Source organism: Colossoma macropomum, unplaced genomic scaffold (genome assembly GCF_904425465.1).
Source record: "Colossoma macropomum unplaced genomic scaffold, Colossoma_macropomum, whole genome shotgun sequence".
NCBI classification, from domain to species: domain Eukaryota; kingdom Metazoa; phylum Chordata; class Actinopteri; order Characiformes; family Serrasalmidae; genus Colossoma; species Colossoma macropomum.
Genome location: NW_023494806.1, coordinates 4,094,202 through 4,118,479, shown reverse-complemented (window position 1 = coordinate 4,118,479; position 24,278 = coordinate 4,094,202). Strand labels below are relative to the sequence as shown.

At 41.3% G+C, this 24,278-nt stretch overlaps 1 protein-coding gene across 2 annotated transcripts in view; it reads left to right on the top strand.

Annotated features, from left to right (window-relative positions):
- The window catches only part of cds2 (CDP-diacylglycerol synthase (phosphatidate cytidylyltransferase) 2), a 49,922-nt gene that overhangs the window by 15,673 nt on the left and 9,971 nt on the right, over window positions 1–24,278 (top strand). For both annotated transcript variants that reach the window (XM_036598360.1, XM_036598361.1), the window contains exons 2-5: window positions 9,727–9,869; window positions 11,045–11,141; window positions 15,288–15,385; window positions 17,259–17,398. In XM_036598360.1, coding sequence (XP_036454253.1) covers window positions 9,727–9,869; window positions 11,045–11,141; window positions 15,288–15,385; window positions 17,259–17,398 — 478 coding nt within the window. The remainder of the gene's footprint in view (window positions 1–9,726; window positions 9,870–11,044; window positions 11,142–15,287; window positions 15,386–17,258; window positions 17,399–24,278) is intronic.

The window sequence follows — 24,278 nt, the reverse complement described above, 5'->3', positions numbered from 1 at the left end:
AACATAAATACATAGAATAATGCTTATATTAGTGATGCACGATGATAACAGAAACGTATCAGTATTAGCAGATATTGGCTTCAGATTTTTTTTAATAATCGATTATCGGTTTATAGTGCTCTAAAAAAGGCGGAAGATTTAGTTTCGAGCTACTTCACTCAAAGCTATGTTCACATTACAAGCCTCGTTGCTCAAATCTGATTTTTTGCTCAAATCCGATCTCTCTGACACGATGGTTCACACTCGTTTAAGTAAGTGATTCAAATCTGTCATTAATGTTAACGAACCGGCGTCCTGAAATGACCCTTATGAGCTCATCCTACTCAGTAACGTCACGTGAATGAATCACTGCATCATCAGCACAAACTAACGAGCAGAACGAGCTTCGCTGAGAAGATAATTAACTCTGATCAGCTCTCAGCTTCATTATTAGAGCGAGACGAAGGAGAAAAAGGTGAGATGAGCTGCTTTTCCACCGTTTACAGGCTTTAACTTCTGTTTGGCGCTGCTGCCATGGTAACGCTGAATGATGGTCACGCGCCGTGGAAAAAAAGCACATGAATTCCGATCTGAGCGTCACATTAAGGTCGCATGGCCACGAATCGGATATGTATCCGATCTAGGACCACATATGAAAGTGGCTCAGGTCAGATTTGAAAAGATCAGATTTGTGTCCACACAGCTATGAAAACATCAGATCTGAGTCACATCAGGGCAAAAAATCGGATTTGTGCCACTTCAGCCTGGTAATGTGAATGGAGCTTAACATGTCTGTATTGTGTTAAGGTTACTGCTTGTGTAACCCTACAGAAATAGATGTTATACTTGTGCATGAGGCTAATCCAGGCAGACGTAGTCCCAGTTTCCACATGTTATAAATGCATCGCCATCAGCAGATACAGGATACCAGCTTCAGCCCCAAATCCGTATGCAGGACCGATCCAGACCCTGAAGCTCTTTGCTGTCATTAATCAGACAGTGTTTGGGGGAGTTTGACAGACTGGTGTGGTGGGAGGGCCAGTCCAGCATACAGAGCATGAACTTTCTCCTGTTGTCTCTGACGCAGTCCAAACATCATCGCTGCGGTGTGAATCACGGAGCTCCTCGAGTTCCTGGGATTAACAGAGCTCTCGGCCAAATCAACAGAAAGTGAATCACTGTGTCGTAGTGGGGAAAAAATAGAACAGGAGCCTGAAGAGAGAGGACGGAGGACTTACTCACTCTGTTTCTACTGCTCGCACGCCCACCCCTTTCTCTCTCTCTCTCTCGCTCTCTCTCTCTCTCTCTCTCGCTCCTCTCTCTCTCTCTCTCTCTCTCTCTCTCCCTGCCTTATTTTCCTTTTTGTCCCTCTGTTCTCTCCCCACTTGCATACTTCTCTTGCTTATCCTCTATTTCTTTCTTCTCTGTCTCCATCTCTCCTTTTTTACCTCCTTGTCCTCCTTTTCCCTCCACTCTTTCATGCTTCTCTCTGGCTTTTCCTCTCTCTCTCTCTCTCTCTCTCTCTCTCTCTCTCTCTCTCTCTCTCTCTCTCTCTTTTGCTCACTGCTTCTCTCTTGCCTTTTCTCTCTTTCTTTCTCTCTCTCTCTCCCTCAGTGCTTCTCTCTTGCCTTTTCTCTTTCTTTCTCTCTCTCTGTCTCTCTCTCGCTCACTGCTTCTCTTTTGCCTTCTCTCTCTCTCTCTCTCTCTCTCTCTCTCTCTCTCTCTCTTTTGCTCACTACTTCTCTCTTGCCTTTTCTCTCTAATCCTTTCTTTACTCTTTCTCTTGTTTTCCTCCTTTTCCCTCTTTCCTCTCCCCTCTTATTCTCTTTGTTTCTACCTCTCTTTCTTTCTGTTTTGCTCTCTCTCTCTCTCTCTCTCTCTCTCTCTCTCTCTCTCTCTCTCTCCCTCTCTCTCTCTCTGTGTCAGAGGGATGTCCTCAGTCCCTGAAAAACCTATTTCCGTCTGATGGGCCGGGAGGGAAGGGGGTCGGGCAAGCGAGTATATTTTTAACGCTGGCATCCTGAATGACAGGATGTACTCTGTCTCCATGGCAACCCCAGCTCCTCCCGGAAGGATCCCTTCAGTCAGATGGAGCTGCTGGGTGTTATTATTCGGAGAGGGAGCTGGCACTCGCCCACTCACTCCTTTCACCTCGCAGCCACCTTCCAGTCCAGAGAGAGAGAGAGAGAGAGAGAGACAGAGACACAGAGAGAGAGAGAGAGAGAGAGAGAGAAAGAGAGTTCTAGAAGCCACCCTATTTGCCAAGACTGACATCACAATTTGCAGGCTGTCGCTACGGTGATGAAAGAGGGTACTCGGGATGTGTAATGTCACGGCAACAGGCTGCTTTATGACACGTGGTTTTGTTGTCAGTAGACAAGATTCTGTTATTAGTGAAGCAGGATATGATACCATAATCAGCAGATCATTGTCTAAAAAATAACGATCTGAGGCTGCATCACAGAAAAAGATCTTATCTTTTTGTCTTAACTTAAGATCTGACAGGTCAAGATAAGATTTTTCACACATTCGTATTACAGAAGCAAATCTGACCTTAATTTAAGAATCTTATCTTACAGCTTCTTTTCTTATCTCAAGTTAGGAAATCTTAACTTACTCGATTAAAGTCGACAGTCAACTGTCGTGTCTGTTACCTAGCAACTGACCATACACGCACAGCTGAAACGTAAACACGTAATCAAGTTAGTTAGTCAGACAGCTGATTTGAGCTGCCGTCACTGGTGTAAAGAAAGTAAAGGGGTAAAGGGGGGGCTGTCCGGGCACGTAATAGTGTGATAAACTGAGAGTTAAGAATACTGTGAGAGCGCCCTCTGCTGTTTATCAGAGCGTCGCTGCTCCACAGTTTCAGTCTTCATTTCCCAAACACTTTAGCCGAGCGCGCTAACGTTATTCCTCCTAATAAACAGACACACGTTCAGCTCCGTCTCCTCATTATTCACCACCATCACTAATATTTTATCTGACGAGTTTTAATCAACAATAGCACACGAAGGTAATAAGAGTGACGGTGGAGATCGAGTCTGCTGCGTCTGGGGCTTTTAAACGCTGTTAGGAAAAAAACGGGTCAAAGCACCGTTTTAATGTAGATAAATGTAGCGTCATTATGCCAGTTGTAGTGAACTGTGCTGCATAAAACAATAGAAACAGACGATTAAACCCGAAGTTAAGATGCTCTGGGGTTTGTCTAAAAGTTATGTATTTTGGCAACTTAGGATGTTTCTGTAATGCCGTTTTCTTATCTGGAAATAAGATAAGATTATAGACTTAAGAGCTGTTGTTCTGTAATGGCTTCTGTCTTAAATACAGTCTTAACTGAAGTTGCCATGACAACAAAGCAGATCTCAGACTTAAGAATATGGCCCCAGCGTTGGACAGACATTTCAGACGGATGTTTGATGACATGTTTCCTGTGCTGTAGAAAAGCAGAGGTTTTAGGAAATGATGAGTTACTGTGCTGCAGTATCTTTTGTTCATTTTACTGCGTTTGTAACTAGGTTTCTAACTTTTCAAATTTATTAACGATTCTCGATTCCGATTGCGATTATTGTCATTATTATTATTTTTTTTTTGGTTCTTGCATAATGCCATAAGACAGTTTCTTTTACAAAAGTAGTAACTGCACCACCTATATGTAAGGGTTCAGCTGGCCCCGCCTGCTGCCGGCAGAGGGCAACGGCGGCAGGGTGTCCAGCCGGCCCCGCCTGCTGCCGGCAGAGGGCGACGGCAGCAGGGTGTCCAGCCTGCGCCGCCAGCTGCCAGCAGAGGGCGACGGCGGCACAGGGCCATAACTTCAGGGAACTCCAATTCCCAAAAGTCCGCGGGCTGATTAGGCCCAACGCGACACACCTGCGGACTCCTCTACTTAAGGTCAAGGCAAACAGTGGTGTTTGTCACACCTTTGTAGAGGGGTGACCGGTACGGTACTTAGTGTCAGAAAAGAAAAGAAAAGAAACTGCCACAAAACTAAAAAAGAAAAGAAAAGAGGGCTGAGAAGAGAAGCTGTCCCAAAGCTACTTAAAGGGAAAAAAAAAAGAAAAGAAGAGGTCTGCCTTCCTTTCGTTTTTGGAGTGGAGGTGTTTTTTGTTTTTCCTATTATCTGTCCTCTCGCCTCTCTAGTTCAGCCTTTGTTTGAGCACGCTGCTCTCAGCGTCTCTTTTGTTTGCTGTTCGTCGTTTTCCCGCCTTTTCTTTTCCCCCTTCCTTGAGGTGTTATTGCCAGTAGTCACCTGTGCTCCTCAGTGGCGCAGTGGTAACGCCACGAAGCGCCAATCAATACGTCGCCGGTTCGAACCTGGCTTTGGGTCACCTCATATGCATGTTTCAGATTCACAACCCAGTGTCACAATCAACTCATTTTTTCCATTTTTTTTTCTGTTTCCATTTCTGCACTTGGGTCCGCCTCCCCGCCGTCCCGTAACACTATAATTATTAAATTGTGCAAATAGTGGTTACTTTTAAATATCCTTTGAAGGGACTCAAACTGTGCAAGCACAACAAAAAAAAATAGCAATAATTAAAACATAAAAGAACCATTTTAATTAGTGATATTCTTTTAGGAATAGCAAGCAGCTTCCTTAAAGCTCACAAGCAACTCTCACTTCAAATAATGTGCAAGCAAGAAAAGTGCAAACCACAAAGTTCTTTACAGGTTTCTTGAACGAAACACAGGCCTATCTAATGGTTCAGGCTTGAGAGACGCCATTTGAAAGGTAAACGTTCGCCTGGCTTCAGCGAACAATGTGCTGTAATTGCGGAGAAACGAACAACCGCAAACGTCGCGCGGAGGCTTCGTTCGCCGTGTCGCACACATGGCAGCTGGGTGAACTCCGCGGACAAAGAGGCGTGCCATTAAACAAAGATGGACAACTTTGAGGAGCTTCGGCTTCGGCAGACACACTAAAATTTCACTGTGAAACTCGCATTTGTTAAATAATAAATGTCTCATAAATGTAAGATATTAAGTCTACTATTCGGTAGTACTTAGTAGTACTCGGCACCAAAACATACAGGTTATCTTATATTTAGGTTCACAAGAGGACGAGGCTGAAGTTGGCTTTCTATTCGCCAGCGTCTTGTTTGAATTTCCCCGTTCCACCTTAAATGATGGTGGTATTCTGAACTCAAACGTCGCCATAGTTAGAACCGTGAAAGAATCGTTTTCCAGTAATCATGAAATTATCGTAAAATGTCAGTGTCACGTGGAGCATCCGCGACAGGCAACACGAAACCGCAGAAAGTATGCGATCTTATAATCTCGCGAAGGTGCTTTTTGGCTTCGCACAACCCTCGGGAATTTCGTTTTGCAAGAAGTGCTGAGGCCTTAACAGCGTTCCCAGCCGCTTTGAAAACTCGCTGATTTTCATCGCGTTGTTTCACTCATTGCTCCTATTCCACTGGGTGTTTGTGTCATAAGGGCTGGAACAGATTTGTCGTACTGCTAAATTTGGTTGCAACTGTCTTTCGACACAACTTACACTTTACATGAAATTGTTCAACATCTGACTTTTCAAATCCGAACCAGTTCCACACCACTGAACTGATGTTTCCACCTTCCTTTGGTACGAGCTCACTCCTCTGCGAAGCGCCGCGCGCCGAGGTCAGCGCACAGACCTGTGAGAGGTTTTTTTTTTTATTTAAGATGCGTTTTTCGTACGTCTTAAAAATTTGAATAGTTTTTGTTGATATTTTAATTAAAGTACAAGCAGTGTAAACATGTACAAACTCGTATGTCACATTTCTAACATCGTGTGAAAACGTTAATTCGAATTAATCGTGAAGATCGCCCAGCACTATTTGTAACGCTACACTGTAAAACCTGACGAGTTAAGTCAGCTCAAATGGTTTGAGGAAACCGAGTGCCTTAAATGGGTTTTAGTTAAATAACTTAAAGTCTAAACTAAATTCCAGTAAGTTGATTCAACTCACAGATCTCATGTGAATGCCTGAAATCTGTAAAGTTATGAGAAAAACAAGAAAAGTCCAAATCATTTAAATGTAGAAGTTTTTGGGAGTCCTTCACGTAAATTTACTGATACAGAAACTTCAACAGCTCAACCACTGAATCAACTGATGTTTTAGCTAAAAACATTAGAACATATTTCACTTGTGCTGAGGCGACCAGCCACTCCTGATAGGCAGACAAGACGATTCCATGTGCTTGACAAGCATCACTTTTAATGTGGTAATTCTGAATAAGCTAAAACTAGGAGTGATACATGGAGTAAACAGTCTGTCGTTCATTATAAGTGTGCATATATAGTTATAAGAGGGCAAAATAATCCAGCCACACTACATTTTCAACAATCTTTAAAAACAACCCCTGATTGGCCTGTTTGTATTTGTGTGTAATGCCAATTTAAATAAACATAGTGAATATAATATATTTAAAAGAGGTTATCTTAACTCAAAATATGCTAAAAAAAAAACAATCTTAACTCCAGATGGCTGAGTTACTGTCTCAACAAACCATATTTTAAATTAATTTGATTTTTCTCAGATTAAGTTACTCAAACGTTTTGTAGCATTTAAGTTGTGTTAACTTAATTCTTTCATTAAGATGTGCAGTTAGGTTTTACAGGTTTAACCCTGGCAACAATACAGCACGACAAAATGGCCAGAGGTCATTCATTTTCAATGAGAGCTGACAATTCCCGGCGACAGAAGGCAGCGCAAACGTTGGCGATGCGAAGTGGGCGGGGTTTAACTTCATGCAAATAAGGAGAAAAGCAGTGTAGCGATTACCAATAGGAATAGGCCCTTTTCACAAGAAACTGACGTGTGTAAACGCTGGGTAAGCAAATTCTGCTGTTGCCTTTCGGACAGTTACTAACCTCAGAAATACAGGCGTTCATATCACTTCAGCTTCACCACAGAAAGGTGTCACTTTATCTTTGTCATAGTCACCAAGATTGAAATTTGAGGATGTGTCCAGAACTGTTGGAGAACCAAACACACAACAATGTGGGAGTCCAGACTAAATAAAGGATATAAATGATTCATGAAAAACTCCTTCACAGCCATCAGAGCACAGTAACGTCAGCTAAGTTAACATCCATAGAGTGATAAATCGATGGACAGGTGAAAATAACTATAACCAAAACACTAGATTAGCCGTATTAGTTGGAGATGCTGAAACAGCTCGCCAGCAACAAATTAGTCCCGGCGGGGGGGGGCACGCTGGGTCGTCAGGGTCCGTAACGCCACTGTAGGCGTTTTCTCATTTGCATTTATAAGCACTCAGCTGGTTTCCTGATGTTTAATCTGCAACGATAAACTGTCAAACACTAAAAAGTCGCCAGGCTGAAACCAGCTTCTTGTTCAAATCGTCTTGTTCCACCTTAAATGATGCAGCAGCAACAGCTACATTCTGGCAGCTCAGGCACCATTTAAGGTGGAACCACCAGCTCCGGTGAACGAATATCTACTCTCCGCTGAGCACTCGCTCTCAGTCGCTGATCATTTTTGAGGGAGTAAATGAAAACTGTTCCTCTGAAAGCGGCTGCAGCAGCAACTTTAAAGCACAAACTGCATTCAGTGTAACGTTAGCAGTGCTGAATCGCTGACACAGAGGTTCTTTAACCCGATATGACAAAGTTTATTCCTTTATTAACAGCACAAACTCGTTTTCCTCTTCTCATCATCAGCTGACAGACCACTGAAACTGAGATGAGGCTGTTTTTGCTTCAAGCTCTAATACTTGAGTGAGCTGTACACTCTCAACTCGTCATTGTTGCTGTTGTTATTGCTTTAGCGGAAGCAGCGTCACCCTGTAATGAGCACTTCCAACAGAGACAATGCGGAAATGTGAAAAGGGCCTATCGCAGAGACCGAATACCTCACATACTAACTGCACAGACACAGGGATTAAATAAAAACAAGCACACAAGCAATTTCTCACCAAGATTTTTATTTTTAGTGGGAATGCGTCTGATTTGTGCTTGGCGTCATTGAAACCATGACAACCAACTGTCTGCTCGAGTTCAGAAATGCACACAGGTGATGAGCGACCAGCGAATTCGGCGACTAGGCGAAAAGTCGCTGCTGGTATGAACGCAGGGTAATTCTAATCCAGGTAGAAGTCGTCCCAGTTTCTGTACTGTTCATGTATCTGTATCTGCAGATATGCACACAAAAATATAGGACAGGGGTCTTTAATTAAAATTCAGGTCCAGTTAGAGAAAATATCCTCAAGCAAAGGTCCGGAACATCATAATGTCTAACTTGAATCATGGCTCAGTGCCATATACTGTTTACTGAAGTAGCCTAGTAGGTATATCAACATCTTATACAGTCAACAACTGAATGTCAAATCAAATAAAGTATAGTTCAATAATATTTCAACAATATTTATTGTTAGTTTTCTCTTTTAGAGCACGACGTGAAATAACCTCCCTCTGACTCACTTTCTTCTCCGACTGCTGTTTCTTGCCTCGTCCCTCCCCTGTGTGTGCGTCACTCACTCGAGCGTCAGTGCTCATCGTAATGCACAGATCTGATTGGCTGAGTCGAAATTAAATAATTCTTCATAGTTTATCGGTTATAGGTCCAGGTCCGCAGAGGAAAGCGTCTGGGTCCAGACGCGGACTGTGGTCTGCCTAGCAGTGACCTCTAGTATAGGATATTAGCCTTGGCTGAGAATTCCCATATTCGTTCATTCGTAGTGTTTAAGTGTTTGTATACTGTGTGTTGTGAGCATCTTGACCAATCACAGTTCCGGATCAAAATCTGAAGTAATACAGAGCAACACTGAATAATCACAGTATGAATTCACTAATGCATTTCAATACACTACACTCTTAAAAAAGATGGTTCTTCAAGGGTTCTTTAGTAAAGAAAATGGTTCTATATAGAACCATGAACACTCAAATAACCCTTTGCATGATTTAAGGGTTCTTCGCATCATGAAAGCGTTCTTCAGATTAATGGAGGATGTGTTGTAGATGGTTCTATACAGCACCAAAAAGAGTTCTCCTACTGTTACGATATTAAGCTTGTTACAATATAAAAACCCTTTTTGGTGCTATATAGAACCCTTTTCAAACAGGCTCTATATGAAACCATCTACAACACGTTCTCCATCAATCTGAAAAACTGTTTCATGATGTGAAGAACCTTTAATCATGCATGGGTTCTTTGACTGTGAACCATTTTCTTTATTAAAGAACCCTCGAAGAACCATCTTTTTTGAGTGTAGATGCCCAAACATTTGTTTTATAATAGTGAGCTTGTCCCCTTTGCTGCAGTAACAGCCTCTACTCTTCTGGGAAGGCTTTACAGTAGATGTTGAACATTGCTGTGAGGATTTGATTGAGCATTAATGAGGTCAGGTACTGATGTTGGATGGTCAGTTCTGGATCTCCAACTCATCCCAAAGGTAATGGATGGAGCTCCATCACTCCAGAGAACACAGTTCCACTGCTCCACAGCCCAATGCTGGGGGGCTTTAAACCCCTCTAGCCCACGCTTGACATTGAGCATGGTGACCTTAGGCTCATATGCAGCTGCTCCATAGTATCCCATTCTGTTGGTCAGTGCATTTCTATAGAGATCATACAAACTGTGTACATACAGAGTATATTACAAGGCATGTCTCACTCACAGTATGTAGCTTTATAATGACAATACTAGTCTTTTGTTCTTATCTTGCAGCTGTATTTTATTTTTATTTATGTTAATTATTGTATTAATTGTCCTTGTATTAATCATCTCTATCTCTCTCCCTCTTCAGGGCTCAGAAGCAGAGGATAAGATTGAGAAAGATGGAGTGTCAGACAGCGAGTGTAAAGCAGACACAGGTGTTCCTGAGGTCCCTCCGCCTGCAGATGACACGCCGGAGGTCCTCAACAAAGCCCTGTCAGGCCTGTCGTCACGGTAACCTCAATATAGGAGCCCTTGTATTGCATCTATAAGCAAACAAACAGCACCTGCTGAGATTTTCAGTTTTGTCGTGTAGCTCATGATAAGAGTGTTTGTTTTTGTTTTGTTCAGTGTTTGTAGTCTGTAAAAATGTATTGCTTCCTTATGTTTATTTTTAGAAATGCACTGAACATGGAAAACCACATAATTAGCCTCAGTGAGGCATGAGAGAGGTTTCGTTCAGCTCGAGATTTACATACAGTCATTTGATTATGAAGTCAGCTGCACTGATCCCAGTTTTTCTCGCACAACACTGTTTACTATACCTGAACTCGAGTATTGAATGATACAGAGTACCACCCCTTTTTGATTCTTCAATTAAAAATTGTTATGCTTCATTGTGTTTAATTGCTTAGGATAGTTTTTCTATGTTCAAAGTAACATGAGGCTGTACATTTTAGCTACAGCACATTTTAACTATAAAAGAAAAGAAAACTGTATTTAAAACCTAAATGAAAGCTTAAAATAAGGCCTGGAAGGAAACATCTGATGCGTCCTTGAAATCACTCCAAACATAGGCGGCATTTCTAGGCTGTATATGAAGGGTCCTTCACTTTGGAACGGCCTGCTGTGATGTAGCGGCTGAGAAATGCAGCCTAGGCTTTGGAACGCAGCTAATCTGCAGCCATAGCGAAAAGAAATATTTTTTATTAACAGTGGTTGATTGTGAACGTGTGAAAGTACAGCTGTTCTGGTGGTTTGTTAAAAAGAAAAATCTCCAATGCAAGTGACCACTCAGGCTACAAGCTCCTGGAAAAGCTGGTCCATATATAGATACTTTAGTGTCTGTACTTTGATTCAACACCGTCAGAGAAAAGCATCCCTGCATCTCTGATTTGTTGTAACTGTCCTCCTTTCTTCTGCCCGTATTTAGCTTGCAGGCACGAATCTGCTGAGATATGAATTATGCATTAGATTAGTCCAGTGCTAATGTTGTAAGATGGAGTCATGTCTTGTTTTTTCTTGTCCTTTTTATTGATCTCCTGCATGGAAGAGTTTATTGATCGGTCAGCGCGCTGCCAGGCCGCAGCGCATTCTGCTGATGGCGACTGTGTGTGGACCTGGTTGCCTTTCATTTAGATGATTAAATGTCCCATCTAATCAGCTCTCTGTGTGTATCTGCTCCACAGGTGGAGGAACTGGTGGGTGCGGGGCATCCTCACTCTGGCGATGATCGCCTTTTTCTTCTTCATCATCTACCTTGGCCCGATGGTGCTGATGATGATTGTGAGTGCCTTCAGCATCCTCATCTTCTTAATAGCACTTTGACCGCTCCCTCCTCTTTCTGCACAGCTGTAATTGCGTAAAATGGCATTTGCATCTCTGGCCAAAATGGAATCTGTGTAAAATGGAGTTAAGAGCCATAAACAATACAGAAATCCATGTGTAGCTTGTGGTAATGGTAAGTAAACAAAGTGCATCAAAGTGGTATTGATTCTGCCTAACAGGCTGAAGTTTATGTACTCAAATGGCCCCAATCCTGCATTTGTCTTGTTTTAGCAGTTATAAAGCCTAAACAGGAACAGTGTGCTTGTGCTTTTGGAACCAATTGCACTGTTACACATACTGTTTTTGTACAGCGTTCTTTCACACACAGCTTTTTCCCCCCATAGGAAATGAACAGGGGAATGTTTAAAATTCAGATCTGCCAAACATGCCAACATTGCCCAGCTTTAACAGACTACTACTATAATGCTTTCTGGAATTGTCCCCCGACCCAGCAGTTTTGGTCAGAGGTCATGGACAGGCTATCAGAGATTTTGGGCCTTGTCGTCCCTTTATGTCCCATTGTAGCGCTACTTAACGACCTTTCCTCACTTTCAGCACCCAATCACCTCAAATCCTTTATGTTAATATCACTTACCATTGGTGAAAAAGTTATACTGCTGAACTGGAAGGACAGAACCAAAATTTCAATAAAGCATTGGCTTAACCTCCTCATGGATCACTGCAACTTGGAAAGACTCACAGCAAATTTTAAAAATAACACAAAACCATTCGAGGAAACCTGGTCACAATTTTTACAATATATTGAGAGCTGATTTCTCTCTCCAAACTCATCAGGAAAAGGTTAAAACCCATACATAGGACATGGTAACTACCCACGTTATAATTACAAAAAAAAAAATAAATAAATAAATAAAAAAAAAAGGAAGGGGGCATTACTACCTTGTTTACTGTTCTGTTAAGTGTTCGTGTTTGTCTGTCCTGTTTGTCCCTTGTTGAGTGTTATTGTTATCGTTATTATTATTGTCATTATTATTATTATTGTTATTTCATCCTTTCTCTTTACTTCTTCTGTTTTGTCTCTCAGTTATTTCTGATTTTTGTTTCACTCCAAGTGGAGGGGTGGGGGGTGTTTGGAGAGACGTTGGGTGGTTGTGGTACCACATCACCTTATATCTGTATGATCATTAATAAATGATGAGTTGTAACATTAATAGCGAAATGTAAAAAAAAATTATGTCCCCTGAAAACGGACCCCCCCCGGTTTGGCCAAGGAATATTTGCCTGGGAATATAAAAAAAATAAAATAATAATAAAAAAATAAATAAAATTCAAGTCTGACACAAATTATGTCATAGCAACACCTTCACATGCGTTGACACCTGTATGATTCTGATGTTGTGCATCCCTAATGAAAGTAATGAAACATCTCCTTCTGTAGCAAACAGGCCTTCTGTATAGTGTTGCTGCTATTGTGTTTATTAAATGACAGCTCTATAAAAGAAGGTAAAACATATTCTTAACTTTGAATGTGCATTGCAGCTGCGCTGTTGTAACGGGACAAAATGATTCAGACGTACGGATTGTAAAAACAAAAGAGGCTTTACTTGAATCAGGAATTTCCAAAGTGGTGGTCAAATAACAGGCCAGGGTCAGTTCCAACACAGTCCAATACCAGAAGAACACAGTCATAACCAAACCAAAGGGAGAAAGCAAAAGGCAGAGTCGAATCGAACAGGCCAAAGATCAATACACGAGAAAAACAAACCGGAATGTACAGTGAAACACTCTGTAGCTCTGTAAACAGTCCCTACTCTAAAGCCTGGGCTTATAAGGCCAACTAAACAGGTCACATGATAGACAAAACAAGTGCAAATAATAAGCATTCAGGCGAAGCAGATCATTGATAACTGTGTTGTGGAGACAGAGTCACATGATCACCCAAGGGATTCTAGGAAATGGAGTCCATGCTGGAGGGCTGCATGACGACTGACTAGGTATTTTCTTGTTAAAATTGAAAGAAGTAGCAGAGTCCGGGGAAGAAAAACAACGCTAAAATATGAGGAGCACCTATAAAGACCGAAATAATCATTTAAAAATCTGATGTAATGGGTCGGGAGTTTTTCAGACAACGTCGTAAGTCTTTGCGTATTAACATCACACGCCAAGACTCAAAAAGAAGGTCCAGCTGTTTGGGTATCAAATACAAAATCAACATTATACTGATGAAGATATGATGACAATAGCAGATGATTCACTTCGATCCTCGGAAGACGTTCACCAAGTTTTGACTGAGTTCTCTTTGAATTCTCTTTCAATCATCAGGTTCGTTCTTTTGGGAAAGGAGTCAGAAGCACAACCTACATTACAAAATGTTCTTCTGCACCTTGCGTGCAATTACACATTTCCACCAGAGAGGTCTCCAAATCTGCAACACTTACAAAGTGCAGCTTTAGTGTAACAAGATTTTATTCCAAAAATTTTAGACCATCTCTTTTGGACGGCTTGTCATGAAATGATCACACAGTGTGTGTGTGTGTGTGTGTGTGTGTGTGTGTGTGTGTGTGTTTGTGTGTTTGTGGTGTGTAAATTTACAAGAATGCAATTCTTACAGCTTACATTAAATGAACATCGTGTTTAACCCCTTTATAAGCAATGGACCTGCCGGCAGGCCCAAAGTATTTTCACACACTTCTATAACCTAAAAATAGGTCTAATAGTTTGCATTGAAGTCTTTGATGCCTTTGTATGAAATAAACCTGGAATGTTAAGGGGTTAATTTTAGAACATCATAAAAATTAAAGTGCTTTGAGCTTTAGACAGTATAAAGGTTGCGAAAACAGTAATTTAAAACGTTTAAAAATAATCTTTAAATCTGTAAAAGTAACTTAATGAACATTTAGTACAATTAAAAATTCAGTAAAATGAGAGCGGAAATCAAATTCCATTTTTCTGTGATAGTGCTCATTCTGTATACTTTGTGAGAACACCCTATTTCTTTTACATATAAATTACATGGTGTGTGTCTTTAAATCCAATACATGTTCATTTTATTTTTTCTCGTTTGGCACAGCACCCATGGCACAAGCTGAAGCTCCACTGTAGGCACACACACTCTGAATGCATTCAGACTACTGAAGAATTAGTGTAGGTCCTCACACCATGCTTGTTCCTATGCACAGAAACCTTGCTCACCAACAGTGTTCTTGTGCATCAGGACAAAACTGAAAAGTTTACTGACAAAAGTCATCATCTCAGTGTGTTTGTGTGCGAGAGTGAGTGAGAGTTTGTGTCTTCTCTGTGGGGGAAGTGAACACAGGCGCTGCTTCATTCCCGCGTTTCTCATAAACACTAAACACGTGATCCACATTTCTACCAATCCAGTAGAGCTGTGGGTGGGACATGGAGACAGACTGCAGTGCGTTTTTTGATCGTGGTTGCATCAGATATACGCATACATAACCAAAAAAGCTTTTATTGCCAAGGAAACAAGTTGAAGTGCCTATAGATGTCCCTTGGCATTGTGTGCAAATATCATGATGAATGGATGAAAATAATTGGTCCATAGTTTGTGTGTATGTGTGTGTGTGTGTGTGTGTTTATATATATATATATATATATACACACATCTACAAGGTGGACTGACAAGGTAGGAGTGTCTAGTAGAGTGGACAGTGAGTGGACACAGTGTTTAAAAACTCCAGCAGCACTGCTGTGTCTGATCCACTCATACCAGCACAACACACACTAACACACCACCACCACGTCAGTGTTACTGCAGTGCTGAGAATGATCCACCACCCAAATAGTACCTGCTCTGTGAGGGTCCATGGGGGTTCTGAGCACTGAAGAACAGGGTAAAAGGGGGCTAACAAAGTATCAGAGAAACAGATGGACTACAGTCTGTAACTGTAGAACTACAAAGTGCACCTATATAGTAAGTGGAGCTGATAAAATGGACAATGAGCGTAGAAACAAGGAGGTGGAGTGTGTGTGTGTGTGTGTGTGTGTGTGTGTGTGTGTGTGTGTGTGTGTCAGGATTTTCCTGTTACGCTATCTGACTCCGTATTCAGAGGAACTGCTTTGTTACCAGGATACTAATGGAGTGTTAGATGTTAATCTCTTTTCTCTCTCTGTCCATCGCAGGTGCTCTGTGTGCAGATCAAGTGTTTCCACGAGATTATCACCATCGGCTACAGCGTGTATCACTCCTACCACCTCCCCTGGTTCAGGACGCTCAGCTGGTGAGACGCTCCGGGCCCCCTTCCTCTCTTTTTCACACCCCCGCCCTCTCATGCTCCCTCTCTGCTGAGATTCATTATCTTGCACACCTGCTCTCTCTGCTCTCTTGCTGTGCAGCCTGTAAGCTTCCATCCAGAGGGCACCTTAACTTTCATATTGTTTCTCTTCAACTCTGACTGCATGACCAGATCCAGATATCTGTTCTTAATCATTGTGCTTCTCTGCCCAACCTGCTTCACATTTCTTTCTCATCAGCTAAGTAGAGGTAACCATGATCATCATAGATGTGGATGAATGGGAGTGTAGTTTTGTAGAAAATTAAAGGAGGACTTCATCTTTACTGTCTAATTTCAAGGGCTCATATTCACTTATACTGTTACACGACCGTTTTAAACCTCCACTTTTTTAGAATTAAACAGGTATTTTTTTTTTTTTTTTGTTGTGCATTTAATACCGATGTGTGTAAAACCCCTGTAGTCCATGCTGAAACACACCTTATAACTTCAGTGTGAATAGGCGGAGCTAAACTAGGCAGATATATGTAAATATGTTGATTTCCATGATATTACAACAATAGTAAATCCAGAACGGGCTGTTTTTCCAGCTTAGCTTAGAATAACACTTTATTGGAGCGCACTGACATAAACATGTCATAGCAGATGCCATATGTTGTCATGTTATCGTCAGTAATAATAACAATAACAGCACCATGTTACCATCAGAGGTACTTGTCATGGTCATGTGGGTTATTTGATGACATGACTGCTTATGACATTTTTTTTGCTGTAAAATCTAGTTATAAACTATGACATCAAAGGTTATGACATCTGCCATGACGGTTTATGACAGCATATGACATCTGCCATGATGTGTATGGAATGTTTATGCCATTGTTATATAGCAGGGCTCAAGTAAAGTGTTATTACAACAGTAGAATAACTTTTCTGGACTGGTATGTTTTGTTATTTGGCGTACCAGTTACTTTAATGTTCTGCAGTGAAATTTCTTCATTTTTTAACGTGCACAGTAGTGTAGACACTGATCTATCCTTTTTTGTGGGCTATTTATGTTAAATAAATGTTTTACAATGTCATGGATACACTATGATTTTTAATTACCTTGACAAAGTGCAGTAGCCGCTCCTTTATCTCATTTTTGAATACTCTGTTTTTGCTAACTTTAAAGCCACAGTGTTTTTGCAATGCTTTCGTTTTCATGACTCGCGAGTGAAAAATGTTGCATCCTGTTCGCAGTAAGTGGCAGGAAGTGCACTCAAAGCATAATAACTGTTTACTTACATTTTACGTGCCAGTTTTAAGTGGGGAGCTCAAACACAGGCACTGCTGACATTGCATTTTTTTTTTTAGGTTTTTAGATATTTGAGTCAGATTTATAGATACCAGAAAGCTGGCTCAGAACGCTCTAATGTGAATTTTCCTTGCAAAGGAGTTCTTCTCACAATTAAAAATAAATGCAGAATTTCATGTCTAAAGTCAGTGAAGTCCCCCTTTAATTACAGTAGTAATCAGTTACTAATCAGTAGAAATAGTTCTTAATAATCTTAATAGTTTTTTTTATATTTTTTCTCATACATCAGAAAAACATTGGTAAATCAATAATATGCCATGGTTAAAGATTGTTTTGCATTATGTACATGGATTACATGAACACCTTCATTCATGAAAACACTCACAGACTGGAGCTGTGATTGGCCAGGATGCTCACAGAACACAGTACATACGCTGTGATTGGTGAGATTGTGACCAATATCATGATAACATACCATATATTGTGCAGCACTAGATTTCACATGTAGGTTGCTCGAGGGAATTTTTTTTCCCGCCAACTTTTCTCTAAGCTGTTGTTGTGTCTCAGGTACTTCCTGTTGTGTGTGAACTACTTCTTCTACGGCGAGACGGTGACGGATTACTTCTTCACACTGGTGCAGAGGGAGGAGCCTCTACGGATCCTCAGCAAATACCATCGCTTCATCTCTTTCGCCCTCTACCTCAGCGGTGAGACGCGTGCACACCCCTCGCTAGGGCTGTCGAAATAAGATTCGACACTCGAGTTTTCCTCAAATCCAGAAAAAAATCTGACAGGTTTTTAGCTCAGTCATTCTGAATGAGGCAGAATGTTTACTGTATAAACTGAATATCGCAAATGGCAAAGCAAGTGAAGTTAATTCAGTGTGATTTACGTAAATAAAAGCAAAAAGAACAAAAAAAAGCAAAAAATAAAGTTCTTAACAGTGAAAAAACAATAATATTAAAAATATGTGCTTTTAAAAAATAAAACAAATGGTTAAAAGTAAGTGCAGATTACATAAAAGGAAATTAAAGGCAAAGAGTGTGTTGTTAAAATTTAGCTTATTAAAAGTGCACTGCTGAAAAATAGAGTCCAAGTCTTTAAACCCAGAGGGAGCAGCCTCTATATACCCTCAGCAAATACCATCGCACACACAAAGAGAAATATTTTTAAACTGGGTTCAAAAATCACTACATTTGGGGCTCATCTAAGCTCTTCTGGGAGCTTATTCCAGATTTATGCAGCAGAACAGCTAAATGCTGCTTCACTGTGTTTAGTTTGGACTGTAGGCTCTGCTAGCTGACCTGAATCCATGGATTTAAGAGACCTACACTGTTTATATTATTTAAACATCAGAGATGTATTCTGGGCTGAAACCTTACAGTGATTTATAGACTAGCAGCAGTGCTTTAAACTGTTCTGTAAATAACTGGAAGGCGGTGTCAAGATTTCAGAACTGGAGCGATGTGCTCAGTTCTCCTGGTCTGGGTTAAAACTCCAGCAGTAGCGTTCTGACTGAACTGAAGCTGTTTAATGGTCTTTTTGTTTTTGGGAAGTCCAGTTCAGCAAAAATCAGCAAAAATACGTTCTTGTGTGAGACAACCGAATGATCTGTGTCAGAAGGCAGGCTTTTCTCACAAGCAGACGTCCCAAAAGTGCACACTTCGTAGCTCAGTAAGCTAATAATCTCATAATATTTAAATGATATTGAAGCTGCATGGCTAAACTGCTACACAGCTACTGCACCAGTTACACTCTTCGGGCCAATCCCATTTCTTATTTTTACCCTTAACCCTTGTTTGGAACTGAGTTACAAGAGGTAGTGGTTGAAATCTTCCCTATGAACTGGAACAACCCTCAAATTACTTCGTTAATAGCTATTAGCGCTGCTCTGTAGGCGGCCCTGCCAGTCTGCAGTGACAGCAGAGGAGGGTAAAGTTCAGCTCCTCACTGCTGGGCTTTAGTTACATTTAGGGCATCATATGCCTTCAAAGAGGGGGGCAGTTATTTATTATCACACACCACTAATTCTTCAGTGATATGAAGCTGAAGTCAGATATACACCAGCTTCTCGTTCGAATTTTCCCGTTCCACCTTAAATGGTGCAGCAGTTACATTCTGGCACTTCAGGCTTAAGAACTGCTGCACCGTTTAAGGTGGAACGGGAAATTTAGCGAGCTATTGAGACATCAGTGTACCACTAGCGATTTTTTTCTTCTTGTTACGAAGAAAAGGACCATAATACATTGAAATGACATTAAACTAAGATAATACAGTGGTCATCATAATTTTTAACCGAGAAAATTCTCATATTTGTGGCTTTCTTTGATAGGAACCAGCGGTTACCATGTCTTCAACACAAAGATAGTCATTTTATTTACTATCCAAAACCACCAGTGAACCCACACGTGTCTTCTGAGCTTTTATATGGAATGTTGAACATGATGAAATCGTGCTATAGATGAAAATATGTTTTCTTTGTGGACAGTTGGCCTCACAACAACCTGCATGTACCCCTCCACCGTGAACACCTTTCAGAAAATACCTTGTTGTACAACAATGTCTCAGGCATCAGGCAGTGTTTTTATAACCATTTCGTGTAATAACTTTCTGTGAGAAGAATTTTAAAAGCCTTAAACTCCTTAGACATCTGGTTCCTATCACCATCACTGTGAACAAATCTGACTCAGTGAGTTTCTCTAAAACAGAGCATGTCACACTGTAGGACGGCCTGTGCTACTCCAGGCTCTGTGGCTTCAAAACTAGACTTTTCAGTCTTTTCATCATCATCATCATCATCATCATCATCGTTAACCGCTTAGTCCAGATAGGGTCGCGATAGCAGTTGGGAGAGCAGAGAATCCCAGATGACCCTGTCCCCCGCAACTTCCTCCAGCTCATTCCCGGGGACCCCAAGCCGCTCCCAGGCCAACTTGGAGATATAATCCTTCCAGTGGGTCCTAGGACGACCCCGGGGTCTTATTCCGGTAGGCCGTGCTTTCACGTCGTCGGGAGCAACATGCTCCTGGTAGGGTCTCCCAGGGCGAACAGGTCTGGAGTGAAGACCCAGACTAACTCGATCCAAAAACCCTCCATGAAAAACGGACACTGAAGATCGTGTACCCTGCCCGGGAGAGGGTCACTGGAGCCAGGCCTGGGGGTAGCGTCCTTCGGCGAGTGCCTGCTGGCCGGGCAGCCCACGTAACCCAGCCGGGCTCAGCCCGAAGAGGCAACGTGGGGGGACCATGTGGGCCCACCACCCGCAAGGTCCAGCATGGGGGAGTGGTGCAGTGCCGTACAGGCAGTGGGAGATTGCAGGGGGGCCCTTGGTGGCCTAGGCCCCTACAGCAGAAACTGGCTTTTCAGTCTTTTCACCAAAAGCAATTTGTTTCAGCTCCCTACTGTTGCTCGTCCCTCTCTTTTCTCTCTCTCTCTCGGTTCCCTCCCTGCTCTTTTAAGAGAAGGACAGAGAGCTTGTTGCTCTGCCTCTCAGCCTGGGCCGAACGTGATGCGTAGTCTAGCGGCCTCGCTGCAGAACAAGAGGCGGAGGAAGGAGGCAGGAGTTCGGGACTCGTGTACTGTCCACCACTCCCTTATGGTTCTCCTTCTTTCCCCGCCATCCTCACAGGGTTTCGTCCTTGCTTGGGGTTTGGGCCCGCCTTCCTGCCGGCTCTCGCAGTCGTCATCGGGGCTAAGTGGGACGGGCGCATGGTACATACACCAAACCACTCTGAATTACTTTACTCACATATTAACTTCTGAGTTTAACTTAATCCTTTAACTTAAAAGGTGGTACACTGTGCACAGTGCTATTGTCCTACAGAAAAAAAGGAAAAAAAAAACACTTTTCAGCTGTGTGTTCTGCCTTGTAGTCAGACTGTCTAGCTGAAATAAATACCTATTGCAACTGTACGCTTATAATTAAAAAATGTTCCTCAACTTCAATAATAAACCCACTTTTTCAAATAGGAACTATTTTTTTGGAAATAAATTATAGTTAATATGTTTTTTTTACCCAGTAGCACTGGTCAAACGATTGAAGGTTAATGGTTAATCGGTTATCAGTTAATCATTTACATCCCTAATGCAAACTTAAATATCATCTGATACTGTAATGATCAAAAAAAAATGTTGTGATGCTGAATTTTATCAATGCCACCCGCACTACTAAATTTAGTTACCTGCGTAAAAGTAGTGCGTAACACATTTTAACTCATTAAATTGGAGCATATACATCCTAGATGTACAAATGGAACATATTTTGTGGTTTTAACCAGAACGTGGCCTGTTAAACCCACCACTAAGAGCAATGAAAGGCTGTGCGTGCAGTTGTATCTGTGCAGATGTGTGCAGAGCGCTGGCGCAAAGCACTGCAAACAGGATGTGGTTAAGTTCCTGGTTCTGCAGCTCTGCGCCTACTTTAAACACCTCTTACACCCCGTTTAGGCTCCGAGTTGTCATGTAGGTGGGAGAAAGGTGACTTCAGCACTTTACACTAGACTTTATTGCAAACGTGTCCAGTACAAGTTCCGGGGACCGAGCTGTTTTGAACAGTTTTTAGCCTTTTCAATTTACTATGGCCGATTCAACTCATAAGCTAATCATCAAACCCTTAGGGAGCTGAATATGATGTTTTAGATTTGGGGAAATGCTAAAATTACTATGATATATCCACAAGCATGTTATGTTAACATAGTAGGCCAAATTATATTTATTTATCAGCTCTTATGCATCAGTACTAATTGCATTGATGTGGTTTTTAAAAAGCATTTCTGGAGCTAAACCATTGTTTGCTTAGCACTAGGGCTGAAGGATTTGGGGAAAATATCTAATTGCGATTTTTCTGAACTATATTAGTTGTGATTTAAATTGTGATTATTTTCTTTAAATTTTCTAGAAAGTTTCAGGCCTTTTTTTTGCCAAAAAGTTCAGCATATCCACTTTTTCTGGCTTGAGGCTTGAACCCTGAATGTAGTGTGTCAGACAGCCAGTAAGTAGTGGTTGTGATGTCACAAAATATGGAGGTTTGTTGCCTCTGATTGATCTAACCTATCTACAGGCACTTCACAAGCTCTGTGTTATTAGGTTAAATTTACCCCACTTAAAGACAAAATTTTTTGATAATATAGGCTAAAATGTAAAAGAGAAAAAAAAAAAAAACTGCAGCTCTTGCGATTTGAAAATTGCACTCTTAAATTGCAATTTCGATGTAAAAACGATTATCCTTTCAGCCCTACTTAGCACATTATGTCACTTTTATGCCACGTAAATCGTACTCAGTGCAGTATTTTCCTTTTCTATGCCCTCAGTATGTAGGTGTTGATTCTCAAGGGCAGTTCTTAGAGTTGACTCATTAACAAACTTTATTTCTAATGTGTTTTATGTTTGCAGTTGTTAGTTTTGCTCTTAGGCTGAAACTTCCTCACAGACTGTTCAGCAGTTGTGGCTAGTTTTGTAATGATACATAGTGTTGTACATACAGGAAACAAGCATATGCAAGGGTTATCAACCAGTGGTTGCACGCTTACATCATGTTATCAGCTAATTTTGTGCTACCACACCAGGTTTCTGTACATGCAGGGTGATTCGGTGCCAAAAAAACCACCAGCCACAAGATGTGGCCGTCACCATCTGCCTCTGCCCCCATGAATGATTTTACGGCCATCTTTGAATAAATATTGGCACATTTTAACACGTACAGAAATATCAACAGAGAAAAACACCGACTATTCAGAACGTCTCTCCAAGCTTCGCATAATACCAGGCAGTTAAATGACCGATATATGAAAATCTTTAATGTCTTGCTTGTCTAAACTTTGAGGACAACTTTCCTTCTTTTCAAATCTTCTGAAAGTTGTTTAATATCCAGTGTTACTTTCCAATTAACTATTTTTCACAGTTGCCATAAAATACAGTCTTCTTTTGGAAGTCTTGGTTGAACTAGGCATTATTTCTTCAATAAAATACTCCATTAATGAATGTATTTAGATGGAAATGTGGATGATAAACAAAACGAATGTGATCTGGACTTTCGTCTTCGTAGGTGAGCAAGCAGGTCAGCATTCATACAAACGTATTTAAATGAAATGTTTTATTTCATTAGTTGTACAGGATTGCTAAATGTGAAGAAAGCTGCAGTTATCTGTTTTATGTTTGTGGAGAGGCGTGTTTGGACACGTCCAAAGCTCCACACACTCTGGCAAACCATCTTTGGCTTTGTTCACACAGCAGGGAAATCTGATATTTGTCACAGATGTGTGTCTGTTTGTCAGTGTGAACAGCAAAAACACTGAATCTGACATTTTCAATTCAGATTTGAGACACTTTCATATTTGGTACTGAAATCTGATATGTATCCAGTATGCGGCAGTGCGACTCAGTCTGAACAGCCAGATTGGAATTTGTGCGACTTTTACGTCAATCCAACTCCACATTCGTCATAATTTCGCGCTGCTGAGACTCATAAACATTTGGGCTGATGTTTCTGTACAAAAAAATAGAAGAGACTTTTCCAAAACCCTTTTCAAAGAGATTTAGAAAGAAATGTCCGAACGCTGCCGTAGGAGAACGAGGCTGCAGCATCAAAGAACAGTTAAAAGTCTGAAAGCAAAGTTTAAAGAATCCGACGACACGAACCAAAGAAGTGACCGCCCCCTTTCTACGGCTCGAACACATTCTGGGTGATGAGCCCAGCTGTCAGTCAGTGAAGCTTCATGATGGCTTCTGTGATGCTGGTGAAGATGAAGCTGAACCCTCCGGGAGCGACTGGCATTCATTGGCAGTCATGATTGTTTACCTCTGGTGCATTGTTTGGTGTGGCCCTGGCCGTCGCCCCTCTTAGTACATGGGAAATCGACATGTTGGCCCTTTGCTCTCCTGACCGGGAGACTGATATTGTTCATAATGTCCAAATGTAAAGACCCTATTCCACAGCCATCCCAGGATCATGAAAGTCGTGCACCGTCTCATCTCAAATTGGAGGAGATTAGACTGTTTGGCAGCCTTTGTTGAGGGTGTGGAAGCTGACCGCACGACAGTGCAACCAGTTTTTCTGTCTTTTCGTTTTACTTGTATTATCATTTTTTTCTTTTATGGAAATCTGTTTCTGTATAATGTTTAAATGTGTATGTCAGGTACTTGAGGGGTGGTTACATTTTTGAATTTGTTTAGATTTGTGATACAGCATGAAAAATATTATAAAAACCTGATTAAAAAAAGATTTTACTGAAAAAGTTAGAGGAATTATTATTCATTATTTCTGGTTGAAATGTCGTATAGCTCGTAATGCTGTTTATAACATTTATAACTATGTTATGCTGTTTTCTTTCTCTTTGCACGTTGTAACTTGATTGTTCTGAATGCTGTCTCCATCACTCTGGAGATCAGGGGGTGCAGATTCGTATCAGTTCAGTTGCTGGTGTGTGTGGGTGTTTTTTTGGACATGATGCACTCTCTGTGGCCTGTTCCTCTCAGATGGAGTGTAATTAGTGACAGTAGGGCTGATCCAAATATAGTGAGACACCCAGATGGGAATGCCATTAGTAGATCTCCCTCTCTAATCACGGTGTCCATATGTGTGCCTGTTTT